The sequence below is a fragment of the Mustelus asterias genome, chromosome 26 (assembly GCF_964213995.1).
Source record: "Mustelus asterias chromosome 26, sMusAst1.hap1.1, whole genome shotgun sequence".
NCBI lineage: Eukaryota > Metazoa > Chordata > Chondrichthyes > Carcharhiniformes > Triakidae > Mustelus > Mustelus asterias.
Genome location: NC_135826.1, coordinates 6,428,569 through 6,449,122, shown reverse-complemented (window position 1 = coordinate 6,449,122; position 20,554 = coordinate 6,428,569). Strand labels below are relative to the sequence as shown.

General features: G+C 40.1%; 1 protein-coding gene across 5 annotated transcripts in view; it reads left to right on the top strand.

Annotated features, from left to right (window-relative positions):
* Positions 1 to 20,554, top strand: part of zfr2 (zinc finger RNA binding protein 2) — a 70,020-nt gene that overhangs the window by 29,066 nt on the left and 20,400 nt on the right. The window contains exons 4-11 of one of the 5 annotated variants that reach the window (XM_078198099.1): positions 3,331 to 3,405; positions 4,591 to 4,714; positions 7,551 to 7,787; positions 8,834 to 9,081; positions 10,510 to 10,692; positions 13,366 to 13,597; positions 15,206 to 15,387; positions 17,574 to 17,693. In XM_078198099.1, coding sequence (XP_078054225.1) covers positions 3,331 to 3,405; positions 4,591 to 4,714; positions 7,551 to 7,787; positions 8,834 to 9,081; positions 10,510 to 10,692; positions 13,366 to 13,597; positions 15,206 to 15,387; positions 17,574 to 17,693 — 1,401 coding nt within the window. Of the gene's footprint in view, positions 1 to 3,327; positions 3,406 to 4,590; positions 4,715 to 7,550; positions 7,788 to 8,833; positions 9,082 to 10,509; positions 10,693 to 13,365; positions 13,598 to 15,205; positions 15,388 to 17,573; positions 17,694 to 20,554 lie in introns of all 5 variants that reach the window. The other 4 variants (XM_078198100.1, XM_078198098.1, XM_078198102.1 and 1 more) reach the window with 4 other exon arrangements.

Below are 20,554 nucleotides of genomic sequence, written 5' to 3'. Positions count from 1 at the left end.
AACTCTGGTCCCTGGCGCTGTGAGGGAGCAGTGCTAACCCAGTGTGCTGCCCTAATCTAATAAATAAGAAGTCTCACAACACCAGGTTAAAGTCCAACAGGTTTATTTGGAATCACAATTTGGACTTTAACCTGGTGTTGTGAGACTTCTTACTGTGCCCACCCCAGTCCAACACTGGCATCTCCACATCTAATCTAATAAGATCTGGTATAGTTTCTTTTACTTAGTTGAGAGTATAGTAAAATTAAGCTGTTCGAAATTCTAGCAATCTGGAATAATGCACCTTATTGACGAACAGGGTTTTAAAAAAAAATCGATTGGTTAAATTTAACAGATTGGGGTGCCCTTAGTAGCAGTTGCACCCGTGGAGTTGAAATCTGTGGAAATGCATTGGCTGACTTTTATTCTGAAAGCAAAATGCAATGTCCCCAAATATAAGACTGGCAATTGCGTTGTGTGTAACAAATGTAATGGACTATCTGGGTTGCATAAATGATGCACTAGCCATTTTCATTTGATAACATTTCTGGTGGATCTGAGCCAGTGCTGCCCAGTGTAAAACACAAATTATTTCCTCCTGAGCAAAAATATGTCTCATTGCTAGAAGGCTGTGTCCTTAGATTATGTGCTTCCCTTTTCTTTTATTTTGGAAGGCATTCTGTTCAGTTTCAATTTCTCAATAACCAGGTAAGTAATACTACTTATTAAACTTTAATTTTACAGGTTTCAAAATACCTATGCTTTTTGTTTTATGCTGGGGGCAATTAAGAGGAAAAGACAAACATTGGCAGTTCAAAAATGTTGAATTTAATGCAGAAATATTGAATGTAACAATGCTGAATGAGTCTAAATTTTTGTGTGTTTTTTAATTTAGGACTCTGGGGGTGATGCAGGAATTTCAGGAACTATTTGTCCAATAATAATTGTTAAGGATTTAATCCAAAATTGTTTCAAATTATTGTGTGGCACCAGATTAAACTTGCCAAGTTTAACTCAAACCTACACCGAGCTATTCAGTATGCATCGTTTTTCTAGATATTACTTTTAATTAACAAAAAGACTTGCAATAACATGGAAGTGGAACCCTCACTTTTCAAATTTCATTCCACAGTGAAATTGTAGCTTAGACCGTCAAAAACGGAATAGAGCTATCCTGATATCTTGAATGTGATTTGAAATTCAATTTACATAATGTAGTTCTGGATGCTTTTCAGAAACTCAAGTAAAAATCTATGGGGAAAAGCATCATGCTGAAGTGCAGAAATGATTATAGATATGGATCGATCAACATCAAACTTTCCAATCTTGGTAATCTGGTGTACATTTAAAAGGTGGAGATTGTGGGATAGGGCCAATTTGAGAACACATTTGGTTCAGATGGGCCTCTGCCTTTTAAAATGAAGGTAATTCTGAGTGTCCACACCCACTTCCTGTCCTGTTGGGGAAGCTGATTGTAGACGCCACAGTATTTGATCTGTTGAACCCTCTCCAGGTTAGATTCGGAAATATCGATGGGTGTAAATCTTTTTAGAATTAATTGGGAAAAGCTACGAGAAAGGTACTCAATTGTGCATTTTTAAAAAGGCAGCAGCTCTCATTTCTCTCCATTCTGCATTCACTTGTATCAAATTCAACATCAACCAATAGTTCCATTTGGTGGTAAATGTTTGCTCCAGTTTTCTTGTTAAAGGTTTCTGTCTTTCTTTCCTCCCCATCCCCTTTTTCCACAACAAAAAATGGTGATCAATGCCTGAGTACAGTTCCACAGATGGCAGCAGTCCTCTGTTACCTCATGCAAGCAGCCATTCTTGTGTGTGCCTGAACGATGAGTGTTGGGCTTTTTAGTCAGTAAGGGGGAGGCAAGGATCAGACTCTGTGCAGCACCACGTGATGCATTGACCTATTGGGGAGCTCAGGGTGAGTGTTTGTTTATCTCTGAGGTACATACAAAGACCTTTTTGATGGGCTGAGAACAAAGAGGGAGCTAGTATTTACTATTTTTATTTGCAAAAACTAAATTGTGTAGGTTTTTAGTTGTGGCATTAATTTTTATACGCATAACTATTATTAACCTCTGAATTCCACAAAATCACGTTTTTGTCCCTGTGCATCTAGTTTATTTGGATCACAGTTGAATCTACAATTTGGCTATAAACTATTTCTAAAATTGGTCAGCATTCGGATTTCTTGGGAGTTCAGATTCCTAAGTGAAATGCAGTATCAGTCTACTTCATAATTCAGCACCAATTGACGTTCTTGCTGCCACAAGATTGTTACTGGAAAAGGGAAACATGATGCAATGATGCATTGTAAAGTTCTCTTCTAAGGGTGGACTGAGACATTTTAGGAAATTCTTGATGTTGCCACTGGTTCCCTAACTCTGAAGTGTTCCATTCCCAGCACGATAAAGCTGAAAAAATTCAATGTTATTTGAAGTAAATCTTAGCTTGAGATGTTTTAGTATGGATTGAAATGTTCCATTTGTACATTAGAGCAGCTAACTTGGAAGGCAAAGGTTTATAAATGCTATCACCCCCGACAGTATGCATACACACAGTCTGATTCAACATCCAATCTTGAAAAATTATATTACAAGCATTTTAATTCTGTTATCATCCACCTAAGTGGTAAACTGAAACTGTAAAAGGATGTTTGTTGTGTAAAGGAAGAGGGGAAATAATTTATCATGTTTTTCATTTAATCTGTTTAATTTTAATATCTGTGTAGCGCTGTTAGGTATGGTTTAAGGTGACTTTAGTAATTTAGATGGCTTTAGTTTGAGTTATGTTGTGTCATCTCTCAATATATTGTCGTCTTTGATTAGTTGAATGTTACATGGGTTATCAAACTCTCAGATTGATGTGCGTAAACTTTTATGTCCAGAAAGGCCTTTAAATCTTGATGTATTTCAACAACTTGAAGTTTGGAGGCTCTGCTAAATTAAAATTAAAATTTTAAATTGGTTTTCAAAAAATAGTCTAAGATGTTGATTTGCAGTCTGCTCAAACCTGTTGCACCATACTAAATCAGATGTTAGATTGTTGCTATGTAAACTGCAATCTCAAGATTAATTAGCGTGAGCAAGTATTAATTTTGTCTTAATTGGCCAGTGTTTGATTATTTGGATACAAAACTTTTATATGTGGAGTCACAGTAGAATTTTGTTTATAACACCAAATTATTTTTTTAAAAACTCTCTTCCACATCAAGTTTTACTAAACTACATGTATGTGTGTTGATATCTTTATATATTTTTATATTTATATTTATATATATATATATTGGCATTGATCTTGCCATAATGAATCACAAAGTTTCTTTCTGCAGCAGTACTACGCACAAGGAGGAAATTCGGACAAGACAGAGTGGGGTTGGATGACAGACTTGATCTATGGTTCATCTAAGGTGCTTGTGGAGAAAGCTTAATTAACTTTGTATGTAAGGTAGATAGCCGCTAAACTGTCAGCTCAGAACGCGTATCTCCTTTTAATACAGTTTTAAAAATTTAAAAGCATTTGTATAAATATTGTAGCAAATAACATTTAAGAATTACAAGAATTATTCATTTGCAAAAGTATTTTTACTTTTTTAATGGAGGGGTATATGTTTATAAAGTGGATGAAAGGTACACAGCTGGCTTCTGCAGTCTGTGGTTTTATTATACCAGTGGTGACCCTGACCATCTAAGTAATCAGCAATAAAGCTGAGAGTTGCCTGTGCTGGTCCAGGTCATGAATGGTATAAAAGCTTTGTTTGGCAAGTGTACTTGTCTGATTTTAAAAAAAACTTTCAGGTGTTATTTTTGTGGCCATAGACATGTCTAGCATTTTTATATTTCAAATGAACCTATTTCACCAGCTTGTCAGTGTTTTCACTTGCAAATTCAGTGTAATGCTACGGGAAAGATCTCGTAATCCAAAACCCTTGTGTTGTGTGATGCTTTTAATTCAGGGTCTCCCATTGCTCATCACAGCTGCCATCATATAGCAGACCTGCAACCATTATTATTTCATCCTTCTATTATTAAGCTGAAAATCCTCTATATTAGTCAAATTTGGAAAGACACGATCTTCAATTATACTAAGTGGTCCCCCAGTACAGTTCAAGTAGAAGGTACAAAATTTTCAAATGTTCCATTACACTTAACAATGACACTGTGTCATGTTGGTTTGGTTCATAGCCGGTATAAAAATCCTAAACTGCAAAAATCAGGTATGTGGCCTGTTCACACTGTTGCTTTATTATAAATCAAAAGAGTTAAGGGGGTATGGAATTCCCCCCTCCCCATCCCCTGTTTATGCCACAGCTCCACAGGTTAGAGTTGTGCTGTAAGTTGTCAATCCTACTGAGAGCCATAGCATAGCCCTGCCATCAGTGGGTAACTGATTGCATACACGTGCATGTGCCGGACACTTATCGAGCATACCGGGCCTATTGAGATTAGGGCCAAGTGTTAATGGTATTCTCAAGAAGGCAACAGCTCCTGATGACTAGTAGGATACTGCTTTTTGGTGGAGGGTAGCTTTATGTGTGATATTCTAGCAATCTTGTGTTGCAGTCATACATGTATTTTCCTTGTCTGGAATGTAGGACAGTTACAGTTATGCACGTTCAACAGCAACAGCACCGAGTTACGATAAACAGTACTATCAGCAACCTGTCTCCGCTGCTGCTCAACCTCAGCACACAGCCACAGATTCCTACTACCAGACAAGTGAGTGAAATGCTTTCTGGATTTGTGTTTACACTGAAGGTTGACTAATACGACAGAACTTGGCTCCCTGTTTGCTTAGCTGGCTAAATCAGGGAGTAGCTGAGCCACACAGCTTGGAAAGATTCCATGTTCAGTCCTGGTCTGTGCTGAGTTAGTTGATCCCAGTAGAATGGTGATAGAGACTCTAAAATGACCTCATTTCTTCCAGGCTAGAGAAGAAGCCAAGATTCCTGTTCCGGATCACTATACAGTGGTTCCTGGTGGAAAGTGTTCAGTGTAACTTTTGGATGAGGACAAGTTTAAGCTTGGACACAATCAGAGCCTGTGACTATTCTAGATGCAGCATGAAGAATGGCCTCTTAAAGGAAATGTTGGGTACTGTGGAACCTTACCTCAACGAGAGCTGTGACTTGAGGGAGAAATAAAATAAAATATTTTGTTGGGTCTTAATTTTTCTGACTTTTGCATGTTGTAAAAAGTTTAACCTATTAAAAAAATTATAATTACTGAAGAAACACAAAACAATCAGAATAAAAGCATTAGTAAATAATAGTGATTAGATTTTATAGCCTTTAAGAGGGGCACATGTATATTTAGCAGAAGATATAATATCCCTATCATTTGAAACAGCATCTCCCCTGACTTAAATAAGCAAGATGTGGAGATGCCGGCGTTGGACTGGGGTAAGCACAGTAAGAAGTCTCACAACACCAGGTTAAAGTCCAACAGGTTTATTTGGTAGCAAATACCATAAGCTTTCGGAGCAGAGCTCCTTCGTCAGATGGAGTGGATATCTGTTCTCAAATAGGGCACAGACACAGAAATCAAATTACAGAATACTGATTAGAATGCAAATCTCTACAGCCAGCCAGGTCTTAAATGTACAGACAATGTGGGTGGAGGGAGCATTCGGAGGGAGTAGAGATTTGCATTCTAATCAGTATTCTGTAATTTGATTTCTGTGTCTGTGCCCTGTTTGAGAACAGATATCCACTCCATCTGACGAAGGAGCTCTGCTCCGAAAGCTTATGGTATTTGCTACCAAATAAACCTGTTGGACTTTAACCTGGTGTTGTGAGACTTCTTACTTAAATAAGCAACCCTATGGAAGATTTATGGAGTTCTGGTCATGCTTCAGAGTTGAAGTTTGTTGAAGGTATAAAACCTTTTTAAAAAGCCAGTCTCGTCTGCATAATCCCCTGAGCTATTTTTGTTGCTAAGTATGAGACCATTCATTTTAGGATCTGAAGTACAAATCAGAACATTTTCTTTACGGTGAGAAATGAGGAGCTCTGCAGGACCAAAGGAATTTGTGTGCCCATGTGCACAGATCACTAAAAGCTGTATTCCCTCTGTGCTGTGCAGGTGTCTTTGGTGGGTTACAGTGCAAGTTCATCTAAATGTTAGCTGGGTTTAAAGGAATAAATTAGGGTGCTAGTTGCATAAATTTGGTTAGTATTCCTTTTGAATTCAGAAGGTTGAGGGGGCTGATCTAATCAGCTTGTTAAAAGTGAAAGGATTTTATAGATAGGTATTTTACTGGTGGACAAATCCAGAAAAATGGGACATTTAGGTGTGAAATGGGAAGTACTTTATCTCATTGTCTTGGAGATCTGGAACTGCCTTTCCCTCAAAAGGCTGTGAAGGCTTTGACAGTTGGAATTGCTGAGACACAAGGACATCTAGGGATATGGATCAAAAGCAATTGAGTTAGGTTGTTAGATTACCAATTGAGTGGTGGAACAGACTACAGGGATTCAGTAGTCTACTCCTGTTCCTTTGTTTCTAAGCAACTACTTACATGGTGCCGCCTATTTATTTCTCTAACCTTAAAGGGATAGGTCAACCAAACAGCTATACATCATACAAGACCAGAGACTACTGAGTAATGGCACATGAAATCTGCAGTATAATTTCCTCTTGGGATGCAAAATACTTGGGATACCAGTGAAAGTGAGCAATTTCTATGAAAGTTGATGTCCTTGCTGAAAGGTGTGAGCAGTATTTGCATATTCTGGTTTACATTTTAGTGATATAAATTTGGAAGATTGTATCTTGCATATGTAAGCACAGAAAATACTAGAAATAATCAGCAAGTCAGGCAGCATCTCTGGAGAGAAACGGTTAATTTTTCAGGTCAGTGATTTTTCATCAGTTCTGATGAGAGATCATCGACCCGAAATGTAGGGAGCAATTTTCCCAAAAAGAAACCAAGTGCCCAACAGGTGGGAAAACAGGAGATTTTCCCATCCATTTTTTTTGCCGCGTTGAATTCTTGGCGCTCTGCGTTACAGAGTCCGCCGGGGATTCACACTGGGGGGGGGTTTATCCCATCCAAGAGGTCGACATCATCTGCGCTCTGAGTGGCCCCTCCCCCAAATCACCCGTCCTAGGCTCGCTCATGATATTCAAATTGGAATTTCAATATTGTAATCAGCCCCACGCTGTTTTCCAGCACGAGGCTGATTTACACCATTAAAAAATGGCCCAGAAAAGTCCCGTCACAGCATTTCTTCTTGTATTTCCCAGCCTGCTGCACTACTTGAGCAGTGCAGCGGGCTGGGAAAGACGGGCCCGTTAACTCTGATTCTCTCCACAGGCGCTGCCTGACCTGAGTATTTTCAGCAATTTTTGTTTTCATTTGAGTTCCAGCTTCTGTATTTTACCTTTCTTTGTATGTGTATATATAAACATGTCTGTTTATGTGCAAGAAATTATTTTAATTTAAGCAAGCTTGTTCAGATGTATTAATGTCAAAGCTGGGATTGGAACTCCTCCAGTATATCTAGGTGCAATCAAGTCAGATAACACTTTGCCTTTTTTTTTTGTTTTTTAGTAGCTCCTAAAACCAGTTTCAGCCAGTCTGCAACACCATATACACAAACACAACAGTCAAGGCAAATTACTGCGATAAAGCCTGCACCCGCTCCAATCCCGGTTACAACCAGCTTTACAGTATATCCAGTGGTAACGACAGTGCAACCGACTGCGCAGCCTACTGCAGCAGTGGCCACAGCTGCTGTATCTTACACACAGACACCCTCATACAATACAACACCGGTTAGTTATTCAGGTAAGCAGTCCCTTTTTTTCCTGACACATCTATTATTGTTTTTGTATTGTAATTCAATTGTCTGTGGAGCTGAAAAAGTTTTGACCAAAATCAGTGTGCCACTTTTATATGATTGTGTTTTTCTCTTCCACTTTATCCCCTTCTAACATACTGTCCTGTAATATGTATGTAATGGCACAGTGGTTAGCACTGCTGCCTCACAGCGCCAGGCACCCAGGTTTGATTCCCAGCTTGGGTCACTGTCTGTGCGGAGTCTTCATGTTCTCCGTGTCTGCGTGGGTTTCCTCCCACAGTCCAAAAGACGTGCTGGTTAGGTGCATTAGCCATGCTAAATTCTCACTGTGTATCCGAACAGGTGCCGGAGTGTGGTGATTAGGGGATTTTCACAGTAACTTCATTGTGGTGTTAATGCAAACCTACTTGTGACACAAATAAACTAATTTATTTAATTTCTCTCTTTATGCTCCCTTTTGTCTTCTGCTAATATTGCACCTCCTGTGCAACCATCTATCTCTGCCACCCCCCACCCCCCCAAACATTTTATTCCCTTCCCCTTTCTATTATATTCTCATATTTCCTAAATCTAAGTAAGGGTGTAAGGCTTGAAATGTTTTAGCTGCTGTGTAAACCTATAATGAGTCCCCTTTTTGGAATTTTGTATACTTTGCTCCCCAGGTTGAGGATTACTTTCTGTGTTCTGCTACTTTCTCAAAAGTGTCCAAATGTCTCTGAAAAGAGCCAGGGCTTTTCACAGCAGTGTGTTGGTGTTGCATCTGTTTCTCTCTCTCTCTCTGAAGATTAACTAATGAAGTTGCAGAGCACCACACACCAGATTTTGTCATTGGTTTCTAAATCCTCCAATTTGCCAGCTCTCACTTCATGTCCAGACTGTAAAGTAGAATATCTTGCTGCTCTTTTGTGAGGAAATCAAAATTACATTAGCTGTGGCAATTTTCCAACATTAAAAAATGTTGTTTGATAATTTAAACATGGGCCCAGTATTCACATTTTGAAGCAGGTGGTAATTGTAGTTCTGTTTTTATTAGGGTCAAGTTATTCTGGATATGAAGCTGCTGTGTACTCTGCTGCCACTTCGTACTATCAGCAACCACAGAAGCCCTCAGCCACCACTTGGACTAGCAGCGGGACTGGGACAGGAACCAGTGCCAATACAGGAAGCACTTTCATCAAAAAACCCGCCTTCCAGAACAAACAGCAAAAACTGAAGCCACCGCCTAAACAGCCGCAGCTGCATTATTGTGATGTTTGTAAAATTAGCTGTGCTGGCCCACAGGTAACTGGTTTAAACAAAAGTGTATGTTATTATTTGCACAACTATATTTTGATATGTCAAGAAAGAATGACTCCCTTCAAACCGAGGTAGGCAGTTTAGGTTTTCTACGGAATACTGGCCTGATAATTTCCTCAAAGATTTGTGCAAATATTTTAACACTGCTTTTAAAACAGTGCTGGTTCTTGTTGAGTATTGTTGTATCGCCTTGTTTGCCCATATAAAAAGCTTTGCCGGTGACACCTCTGCGCAAACACATTAAGTTTAGGAGATCCAGTGAACAACCATGCCAGGATCTTCTGGTGTACAAAAGGAAAATCTCTTATTCTTTCACCACACCTGAGTTTCCTCTTGTGAAAGTGCTAACACGTTGGTTTATGATTGTAATTATCTCACCTTTGATGCCAATAATTTGTATACAGAAATCCGTTCTTATCTGAAGACCACAGCTGAATTCTGAAGTTGAGACCGGGGCTTGTTTTAATTCTCCTGGTTCCTCGTTTCCCTGCCCCAACAAAGTTGCCAAGAGACTCCAAAGCTATGAATGGGACCCATATTGTGCTTCAGTTGAGAACTGTTTCCGCAATGGAGCTTTTTACCCTCGTGGTCCATATAGCTCGGTACCACACCAGATTTTCTTAATTTGGGGGTTGCAGGAAAAGTGGATATTTATTGCCTAATTCAAGTTGCCTTGAGAAAGTAGTAGTGGGTGATTTTCTGGAACTACTGCAGTTATTGTGGAGCCAGTACTCCCAGAATGCTGTTGGATGGGGAGTTTGATCTGGCAATGTGTTAAAATCAGGATGGTGTGCGAGTTGGAGGGAAAGTTGGAGGTGTACGTGTTGCTATGGCTTTCTAGGGGTTCGAGATCGTGGGTTTGGTAGATGCTATCAAAGCCGTTGCCAGTTGATGCAGTGCGTTCTATAGATAGCACTGCAGCCACAATATGCCATTGGCAAAGGGAATAGCTGTACCTGCTGAGCACTTTTGAATCTTTCATTCTTTAAAATGGGTAATGTTCATATATTTTAACAATTGATGACTGGTCTTGTACTAATAACTATAATGCTGTAATATTGAACATTAAGCATTTGAGCAGAGCAAGGCTACACCAAAATGAAAGAAACAATTTGCATAAATTGAAACACTAAATTCCTACGGGTTTTAAATTTAAAAGATTGTTAATGGGTCAATTAGTATAATACTTCTTGCATAAAGATGAATTAAATGGTTATATGTTGAACTTGTTCACTGGGAGATTGAAGTGTTGAGTAACATTGTATGAGGGAATAAATTAGCATATCCAGTCTCATCACTCCTAACTATATTGTAATGTTTATGCGCCCCTGCCCTTCCCCAACCACGCCCCTACATTCCCCTGACCATCCCTCACGCTCCTCCTCTTCTCCCCCCTCTTCACCCAAACCATAGACTTACAGGGAACATTTGGAAGGCCAGAAGCACAAGAAGAAAGAAGCGGCTTTAAAAGGTGGAAGTCAGACTACCAGTGGACCACGTGGAGCCCAGGGCCAACTGCGATGTGAGCTGTGTGATGTGTCCTGTACAGGTGCAGATGCTTATGCTGCACATATAAGAGGTGCCAAGCACCAAAAGGTACTTGTGAAGATGATATAAGTACAGTAAGTGCTGAAAGTTCCTGACATGTTAACATCTAAAAGGATGGGTTAACACCTCTGGACTATAATTTTGATAACCTATTTTGTTTTCTTTTAGGTCTGGTGAAACTTCTGTGTAATTTCAGCATTTTTCCTTTTCCCTCAGTATTAACAAAATAAGTTATTAACAACCACGGAGGTACCAGATGAAGGTCTGTTTAAAGTAATAATCCAGGGTAATTCCTACAGTCTCCATGGAGGCAATTAGTAGATTTGTGTGGTTTGTTTCCTGGGTGTGAGACCTTACCCCAACAGCACTCTATAATAGCAACATGACAGTGGGAAAGGAAATACTTTTTTTTGAAAGTGATGAATATTGAATTTGCCTTTCAATGAGATGTTGGTATGAGTTGGCTTCCTAGTCAATGTGACTAACTGTATTGCTCTACAGCGAAGCAGCATGAACTCAATGTGCCAAATGACTGTCTCCTGTGTTATTATGACAATAATAATAGGTGGAATGGATGTTGGGTTCAGCTGATAAGAATCATCTCAAGTAGCCAGCCTCCAAAAGGAAAGTATCTAATCAGGAAATCAACCACGGAGAACATGTCTTGTTCAAGACTGTACTGCTGAGTAGTGTCTTGATGGCCTGCTTTAGGGATGTATTTCTGCCTCTAGGTGGCCGTCCAGTGAGTTCCCAATTTCACATATGCTACTTGGGCATTTTTCTCTTAGGTAGTCCCTCAGGATTGAAGATGACTTGCTTCCACCCAGGTTGGATAGGTTCTAAAATGGCTGATCTGTAGATTCTGCAAATGTGGGGCATGTGGTGCTTGAAGCATGGGGTAGATAGATTGTCTCGAGGTTTGTGTGCTTCTAATGCCTTTACATTGCCGCTACACTTCCCAACAAAGTCTGTTGTGTTTGTTGTCCACTAGCACGAACCTTAAATAGTTTGGAGACCAGCGTCTTCACGGAATAGGGTGGTAAGAAATATTGAGTGTGTTTCAAAGCCACCTGTGTAATATGTTTTGATGTAGAAAAGAAAGGCCCACCACCACGATTTACAGAAGCATTGAAAGCAAATCAATGTGCAGCCAAAGGTAATACTGCGAGGAGTGGCTCAAAGTGGGACTTAAAATAGGAGAGAGAAATTGAAGGATTTAGGGAAATAATTTCAGAACATGAGGCCAAACCAGTTGACAATGGTTATCATGGTGGGATGAAGAAAGGAATTGCCTAAGAGGCCAAAACAGGAATGGAGAGTTGATTACGGAATTGTCCCAGATTTAGTGACACCTCACAACAAGGCATTTCGTGAATGTAGCATCAAAAATGTATTGCATGGCTGACATGTTGAGCACCAGGAGGGTAGGCTGAGAAAGTTTTATAGAAGCACTGCTGTGTTTAAGTGGATGTTTGATTTAAATCTAATTTTCAGATAAAGGTTGTGACAGAGCATTTATAAATTTAAGATTCCTAGAGACTCTTGCTGGGTTTCAAGATGCTCACTGTAATACTGGAAGATGATGTCAGATAGACTAGAGGATAAGTCATAATCTCAACATAAAAGTACAGCTATTTAATATTGAGACGAGAAATTTCTCCACTCGAGTGTTGTGAATCTTTGGAATTCTCGACCCCAACGCTCAGTTGATGACAGTATTCAAGGCAGAATTTTGAGCACCAAAGATAACAGGTAATGGAGGATAGGGCAGGAAATTGTATTTTAAGAAAGTCCGCCATGATCTTATTAAATGGCAGAGCAGGCTGGGGAGACATGCCGAAGTCTACTTTCTTTCTTATATTCTTGTAACATGATGGGGAAATCAGCCTAATTGCCAGGAATGTTTTATGTCTGGTCCACAGCAACGGAAATATAGGCTGGTAAATCTAAAACACAAAGCTCTCCGCTTGCAAACCTAGTCCTGAGCAAATGCTCAACTAAGTTCAGAATTTTTTTACCGTTAAATATGAGATTTATGAGGTTTCTGCCCAACTGTCTTGGGTCCATTTTCGCATCTGACAGTGAGAATAACTGAAATTACTTTGCTCCTCACTTACGGCAACAATGAATTTCAGCTTAACTCGGTACCCGAGTTACTGAGAAGTTTGTAGGTTTTAAGCCCATTCTAGGACATGGGCACATGATATAGACTGATACTCCATTGCAGTGCTAAGTCAGTACTGTATTGTCCAAGGTGCTGAGATGTTAAGCTGGGATTTTCACAGTAACTTCATTGCAGTGTTAATGTAAGCCCATTTGTGACAATAATGAATAAACTTTAAAACTTTACTTGCTTGTTCAACTGGGAAGATCTCTGGGATCATTCAAAAAAGGACAAAGTTCTCCCACAGTCTAGCTAATGTTCTTCTCAACTAATGTTGAAATATATTGCTGTGTGGAATCTGTGTCATTGTCTGCTGTGCTTGTCGACGTCAAATCACTACTGACAATAACTGCCAGTAAATCTGCTCAGGATGAAGCATCGGCAGCCAATGGCTTGCCTCCAGGCACAGCATACACAAATGAATTTGCCCATATGACAATCGTACACATTGTTATATATGAGCTGCTTGAGGCTTGTTTAGAACTGATTTCAATATTCTCAGTTCATATTTGGTGTGAAGAATAATTGTATTTTAATCATTGTGTTTATTTCTGCAGGTCGTTAAATTGCACACTAAATTGGGTAAGCCAATTCCCTCTACAGAGCCAGTTGTAGTGAATTCAACATCAGCTACAGTGAATAAGATCGTGAGCAGTGCCACGACCCCAGCCACAGTACCAGCAGCCATCCAGATGCCTCCCAAGCCAGCTGCTGCCTTTACTAACAATACAAGCAAGCCACCTACAGTAACAGTGAAGAAACCTGTAACACCCAAAATAACGTTTGTTGGTACGTTAAAGATTTGAAACAACCAAATATTTTATTGTCCTATCCTCTGAACTGCTTTCCCTGTGAAGATTTAATTCATTACTCATTAGTTCTTTGTTTTGTACATATCTCTTTTTGTAGCTCAGTCTGTAAATATAAAGTTTAAAGTTTATTTATTACTGTTACAAGTAGGCTTACATTAACACTGCAATGAAGTTACTGTGAAAATCCCCTAGTTGCCACACTCTGGCGCCTGTTCGGGTACACTGAGGGAGAATTTAGCATGGCCAATGCACCTAACCAGCACGTCTTTTGGACTGGGGGAGGAAACCGGAGCACCCGGAGGAAACCCACACAGTCATGGAGAGAACGTGCAGACTGCGCACAGTCAGTAACCCAAGCCGGGAATCCAACCCGGGTCCCTGGAGCTGTGAGGTAGCAGCACCAAACACTGTGGTGCTGAGCTATGCAACTGGGAAATTCTGTGGTTTAATCTCCAGTTGTAGGACTGATCTTCAGTGCAGTTAAGACCATGGAAGGTGAAGCAATCAGCCCTGGTGCTGGTCCTCATCACTCTTCAATGGATCTCTGTTTGAAACTCCATTTATGTGGATGTCAAATGCTGCTCTGCTGATGCTGTCTATCTGTCAACTCACTATTATGAGTACCATGTGCACTTTGCTAGAAGGAGCCATGTGCTCAAGTGAGTGACCACATGAGGGAGGGAGAGGGATGCTATTCATCTAATGTGTTTTTTGTAATAATTTTTCATGCTAAGTACTGTCTGTAAGTACAGTTTGCATGTTTTGTGAATAGGAGTCTGTGATAAAATGTTAACATTTTGCATCTGATTCAAATTTTATTAGCTAGGCACATTGCTCATCTGAGAAAAAGAATACAGTCTTGAGTTATTGGGTCAATCTAATGTTATTTAGTAAGTAGCTGTATCTTTTAACTAGAAAGTTGAAAATGTTACTGCTGCACATGATTTATGAGAGAAAGTGGAAGTTGAAGCACGGTGTGTGTCTTGCTGCAGGCCAATCCAGATTAAATTTGACATTTGCTATTTAGGTGAGAAAAACTTTTTGTCCTAACTGATTGGCCTTTGGGGAAAGAGGCTACTGATTTGGACTGGATGTTGAGTTCCATGGTCATAACAGGATACTGTTAAATCAGCTGACCTTTTACAACTTGAACTACAACATTTAAGCAAATTGTTTGTAATATGCATTGTGTGATAGGGGAATGAGGGAGACTCCAGGGATATAGTCATGTCAGTCCAAACAGGTTTTGCACTGGAGTCTCAGTCCAACTTGGAGTCTGGAGTGCAAGTGGAGTAGGTGCTTTCACTCCACTCTGGAACCAGGTTGGGCCATAGCTCTGGATTTGCATTGTTTGTACCAATACTACATTTGTAGTACATTTCTAGTACATACTACATTTCTAGTACATCCGGTGGAAGGCTTTGCGCCTATTGTAAAGTTCTAGGCTTCAGTGTGTGATTCATCTGTAATTGCCAGACGAGGTGTACTGGTACGGTAATTGCATGTAGTTTACCTACTAGCAAATACGCACTGCAACCTAGCTACTGTTTGAAGAAATTCAAAAACTTTTCTTCTGCATTCAAAGGAGGAAACAAATTACAGACGATGGGAAACAAAATGGAAGAAGTTAAAGTCCCAAATGCTAAGCCAGAGCCCCAGATGCAGGAATTCAAGTCTGAGCAGATCGCAGCACCAGTGCCAGCTTCCACTATCCCAGCGCAGCTTCAAAACGATGTCCAGCCTGTAGGCCACGATTATGTAGAAGAGGTAGCTATGTCTAAACGTGTATAAAAAGAATTTTATTCCACTCCAGGAGAGGGAAGTATGTCGTTCCTAAAGGAGAACTTTTATTTTAAGAACTGGAAGCTTTTAATAACTGTTACGATAATTTGTGAAGGGAAGGAGAGTCTAGGGGGAACTTCTATGTAAATAACCTTTCCCTCCTTCCTTCTCTCTTGCCTACCAAAAATTTCATCTAACCAATATTTTCTGAAACATGCTTCTTGTTACTAATGCAAGTTTTATTCATACTCTGCTGAGTTGATAATTCCCAGGGCAGTGAGGAGAATACTTGGGCAGCCTATCCTCTTGTTATCTACAGCAGCTCCTGCAGTGCATAATGTAAGAAATAGGAATAGACCATACAAACCCTCTTGAAGTTGCTCCACCGATCAATATGGTCTTGGCTGCTCTGTCCCAACTCTTTCATTCATTGAGAGACCAAAAACTTATATATCTCCATCTTAAGCATACTCAATGATGGAACATCCAACAACCCTTTGAGATAGACGATTCCAAAGATTCATAACCCACTGAGTGAGGAAAATTCACTTTGTAGTCCTAAGTGATTTTATACCATAACCAGTTTGGAATAAGGAATCAAATGGTTTGGGGAGCAGAAGGAGGTTGTCCCATCCAAATTGAATATTGCCCTTGGTCAATACCTGCAAATGAAGAATCATCTGGCTTATATGTTGGAAACTGCTGGAACCATTTCTCACTTAGAACTAGTACCCTCATAGGAGAGGGCTCAGAATGTCCCATGACACTCCACAATAGTTGTATTGTGAACCTTGTAGGAGGAAGAATTAAGAACATGTATCATTTTTAGCTGGAGAGTACTTTATCCAGGGTGAGCAGATACAATTCAATCCCCATTTTAATATCATACATTCTGTCCTTCTTGTCATTTCCATTAAAAATTCCTTTTTTCCCAATTCTAATGGAAATTGGTCATGTATGTAAACTCGCACTGAACCCTCCCTACATTACTAGCATAGTAGTAATTGCATGATGTATGCATAATTAGTTGTAAACATGTGTATACAAATATATTTATGCATTTGACAGTGCATGCAGATGTTAGCACTATTATTAGCTGACCTGTGATATCATCCATAATTTTAATAGTGTAGTTTCTGTCTTGCCTGTCTCTTTGTGTTGCTGTTATTTCTCTTGTTTTCTGACTTCCATTTCATGTGGAAGTAAGTGTGGCTGGATAGAGAAATGTCAGTGCCTCTAGGCTTCATTAGGTGATGGAAGTTGCAGGGAAAATGTGGCCCTTGGCTGTTTCCTTTCTGTCTCTCCGTTATTTGTGCTTTCCTGCATGCCATTGTGTTTCACTTAATTTTTCTCTAGCTTTGCTAGCTGCTGTTCTTCCATCCCTCTCAATCTCTCTTTTGTCTCCCTATTCTTTTCCATTTTTGTCACTCATTCAGAATATTTTGTTTTTTTAAACAAAATGTAATGAATTTTACTCCTAAAGCTTTGAAACTTGCCCCCTCACCACCTGATGGCTTTCAAAATATTTTGAGCAGACTTTGAGAAGCTGAAGAAAGATACATTCCTTATAGTAGCTGACTGAACAGTAATCATGCCTCAAATTATGTCGACTGCACAATCCTATTTCAATTTACAACATTGTAGCTCTGGACAAAACTATCAACATCAAGCCCAGACTTTTGACGGAGGCTGTGGCCTTCAAGTAAAATCTTCAGTGAAGGCATGTAAAGACAATTCAGTAATTAAAACTTGGCCATACTCTGCAATAACTAATTTTTTGATTTTTATGAAGTGTTTTGATTAAACTTCTAGTTTGGATATTAGAAATTACAGTTGGGTGAGGAAAAGGCAAAGTTAAAAAGAAGCCATATTGAGAATTTTGAGACCCCGGAGGTCTGATTGCACGATTAGCATTAGGTTTTTATGAATGTTTCCACATGCCAAATGGGTGTGAATATGGGAATTTATAATGGTTAGGGTATTGCCAGAAGTGGGTAAAATGTAGCAACCAATAATGTAGGCAGTTCAGAAACCGTTTTGGTTTGGTTGCATTTTTGTGACATGTTTCTCTCAGATTTTGGTGGGATGTTGTCTTGTCTTTTTTTTGCCTGTCCAACCCAAGTTAATTTGCCCACTTGCTCATGCAGTTTCTATTGTTGTACTTCATTTAGGTTTGGAACGATGAAGGAAAAGTGATCAGATTTCACTGTAAGCTTTGTGAATGTAGCTTTAATGATCCTAATGCAAAGGACATGCATCTAAAAGGTCGTAGGCATAGGCTACAGTATAAGGTAAGAACTTCAATGTTTTATGTTTAACTACAGTGCACTGTTGTGTTTCTTTTTGTGTAGGGATCATCTTGCATAGGGCATTGGTAAATATTATGCTTTGGTCATTAGTGATTGCTCCATTGTTCCATATAATCATCAGAGAATCCCTACAGTGCAGAAGATACCATTTGGCCCATCGAGTCTGCCCCTACTCTCTGACAGAGCATTTTGCCCAGGCGCTCACCCCTGCCCTATCCCTGTAACCCCACACATTTGCCATGGCTAATCCATCTAATCTAGACATCTTGGGACACTTAAGGGGCAATTTAGCATGGCCAATCCACCTAACCTGCACACCTTTGGATTATGGGAAGAAACTGGAACACTTGGAGGAAAACCCCCACCAACACTGGGAGAATGTGCAAACTCTACACAGACGATCACCCAAGGCCAGAAACTAATCCGGGTCCCTGGAGCTGTGAGGCAGCAGTGTTAACCACGGTGCCACCGTGCTGCCCTTGGGCATAACTGTACATAGGTCTAATTTAGTTTATACACCACTTAACAAGGACACTTGTTGAATTACAGAGAAAACCTTTCTTGTATTCTTGTTGAAGAATAGGTAGTTTGAGGAGTGTGTTGGTTCTGCTGGTTTGTTTGAGGTGGCTAGTTAAATAAAGTCTTGTTTTGCAGAGTTGAGTGCTAGTAGTGGGTGATATTCCAGGGCTGAGTTGATTTATGTCTAAGCGGTCAGAGAGACGTATTTTGGTATGGATAAGGCTTCATTGGGGTGGCGGGGGGGGCGGTGACTGCACAGACTGTGGTGCATTCTCTGATGGATTGATGGACATTGTTTGCTTTGTTGCAACAGCTGCTGGGTATCTCTCAATCACCCATACTGTGCATTGTTTTATCTTGAGTGACTTACATATTCCATTTTCTTGATAATTGATGGATCCGTATTATTCTGCAATAGTTATACATTAAAGTGGATCGAGTGTAAAAATGTTTCCAGATAATTAGGTGCCTATAATGTTTTTATTTGTCTCAGCAAAATCTGATATAACAATCACTTGTTTAAGTTGGTAGTTTTTCTTGTTAGCTGTCTTAGCTATGAGGAGAGGTCTCTTGGTCTAGTTGGACCAAGGAGCGGCACAGGCTTGGAGGGCCGAAGGGCCTGTTTCCTGTGCTGTACTGTTCTTTGTTCTTTGTGTGTAAGTGGCTCACCAGTTTTGTTTCCGATCCATTTCAGGCAGTTACTTTGAGTGTTCTGATGTTGTTTGAATTGTCTTTCCTCTGTTCTCCCTGTGACTGGCTCGCATGTCCTGCAAACAGATGAGATGAGTAATTTGTTAACATGGTCGTCAACAATGTATATGGGCACAGTGTCACATGGTTGTGAACAGGCATAAGGAGCCAGCACAGGGTGGATCTAGAACATACAAAAGCTGCCCACGAACATTTAATTGAAAAAATTGTGTCTGCCTTCCTCCTCATCAAATTCCACAGATCCTTTGGATGCAGCTTGCTGCAGCTTACAGTCCTGAGTCGGTGCTGTGCATCTGTGTGTAAAGGCTGTGGTGCTATTTTGTGTTGAAACCCAAACACGGACTACAAATCTGGCTCTGCAGGTTTAGTGAGTCAAGAGTAAATGAACTGGATCCAAGTACTGGTCCCAAATCTGTTTCCCCTGCCACTTGATCGTTTTTAATAACAGCAATGGCACATGGATTGAAGTGGAGATGCCGGCGTTGGACTGGCACAGTTAGAAGTCTCAACACCAGGTTAAAGTCCAACAGGTTTATTTGGTAGCACAAGCTTTTGGAGTGTCACTCCTCTCCACTCACCTGAAGAAGGAGCGACACGCCAAAAGCTTGTGTTACCAAATAAACCTGTTGGACTTTAACCTGGTGTTGTGAAACTTCTTGCATGGATTGAAAGCAGCAAGTCTAGCACTGCTGTGATTGAAACACCTAATCTATTCAATAACACTCCTACAGTGACTCCTATAGTTCAGTGACTATTGAGTTGGCTGTATACAAAATAATTTTTGGGTGAATACGTAATGGTACTTGAGAATTAGGTACAAAGAGTTCTAATTAAGTGCCGGCAATTTTTCTTTTTCTCCCTCTCTCTCTCTAATCCAAGCTATAAGGCCATGGAGCATGCTGGGAATCCCATAGCTACTTCATCCATCGTTGCCTGAGGCCTATTCAGATTTTTAAGTCCTTTACTTCAGTCTGAACGTTTGTTAGGTTTTGGCAGACGGTGACTCGAGAACTGCTCTGACTTTCCTGATTGTTCATTACCTTTCCAAATTCTCCCCTGCTGTATAGGACCACTCTTTTCCTGATTGGTTATGAAAGTGCATAATTACCAAATCCCAAACCATGACCTCTGCCTCCTTGGAGGACAAGATCAACAGGCACTTGGGAACATTCCCACCTCCCAAGTTCCCCACAAGTCTTACACCACCCAGCTTTTGAAGTGTATCACTGTTCCTTCATTGCCACTGGGTCAAAGTCCTGGAGCTTGTTCTGTAACAGTGCTGTGGGAAAGACTTTACAACATAGACTACGATGGCTCAAGAAAGCAGCTTGCCACCACTTTCCTCTGAAACAGTTAGGGGTGGTCAGTACATGAATAAATTTGTATTCTGTCGCACGTTCACCGTGACTTGGTTCAATTGTGTCTTTAGTTAGGTTCACACAGCGTACAACCTTTGCATTTGTATTTTCAATCATAAATCATGTGCAAACATAAAATTGAACTGCTAGAAATACAAAGAAGGATGTGGAAGAGCTGGAAAGAGTGCAGAGGAGATTTACCAGGATGCTGCCTGGTTTGGAGGGTAGGTCTTATGAGGAAAGGTTGAGGGAGTT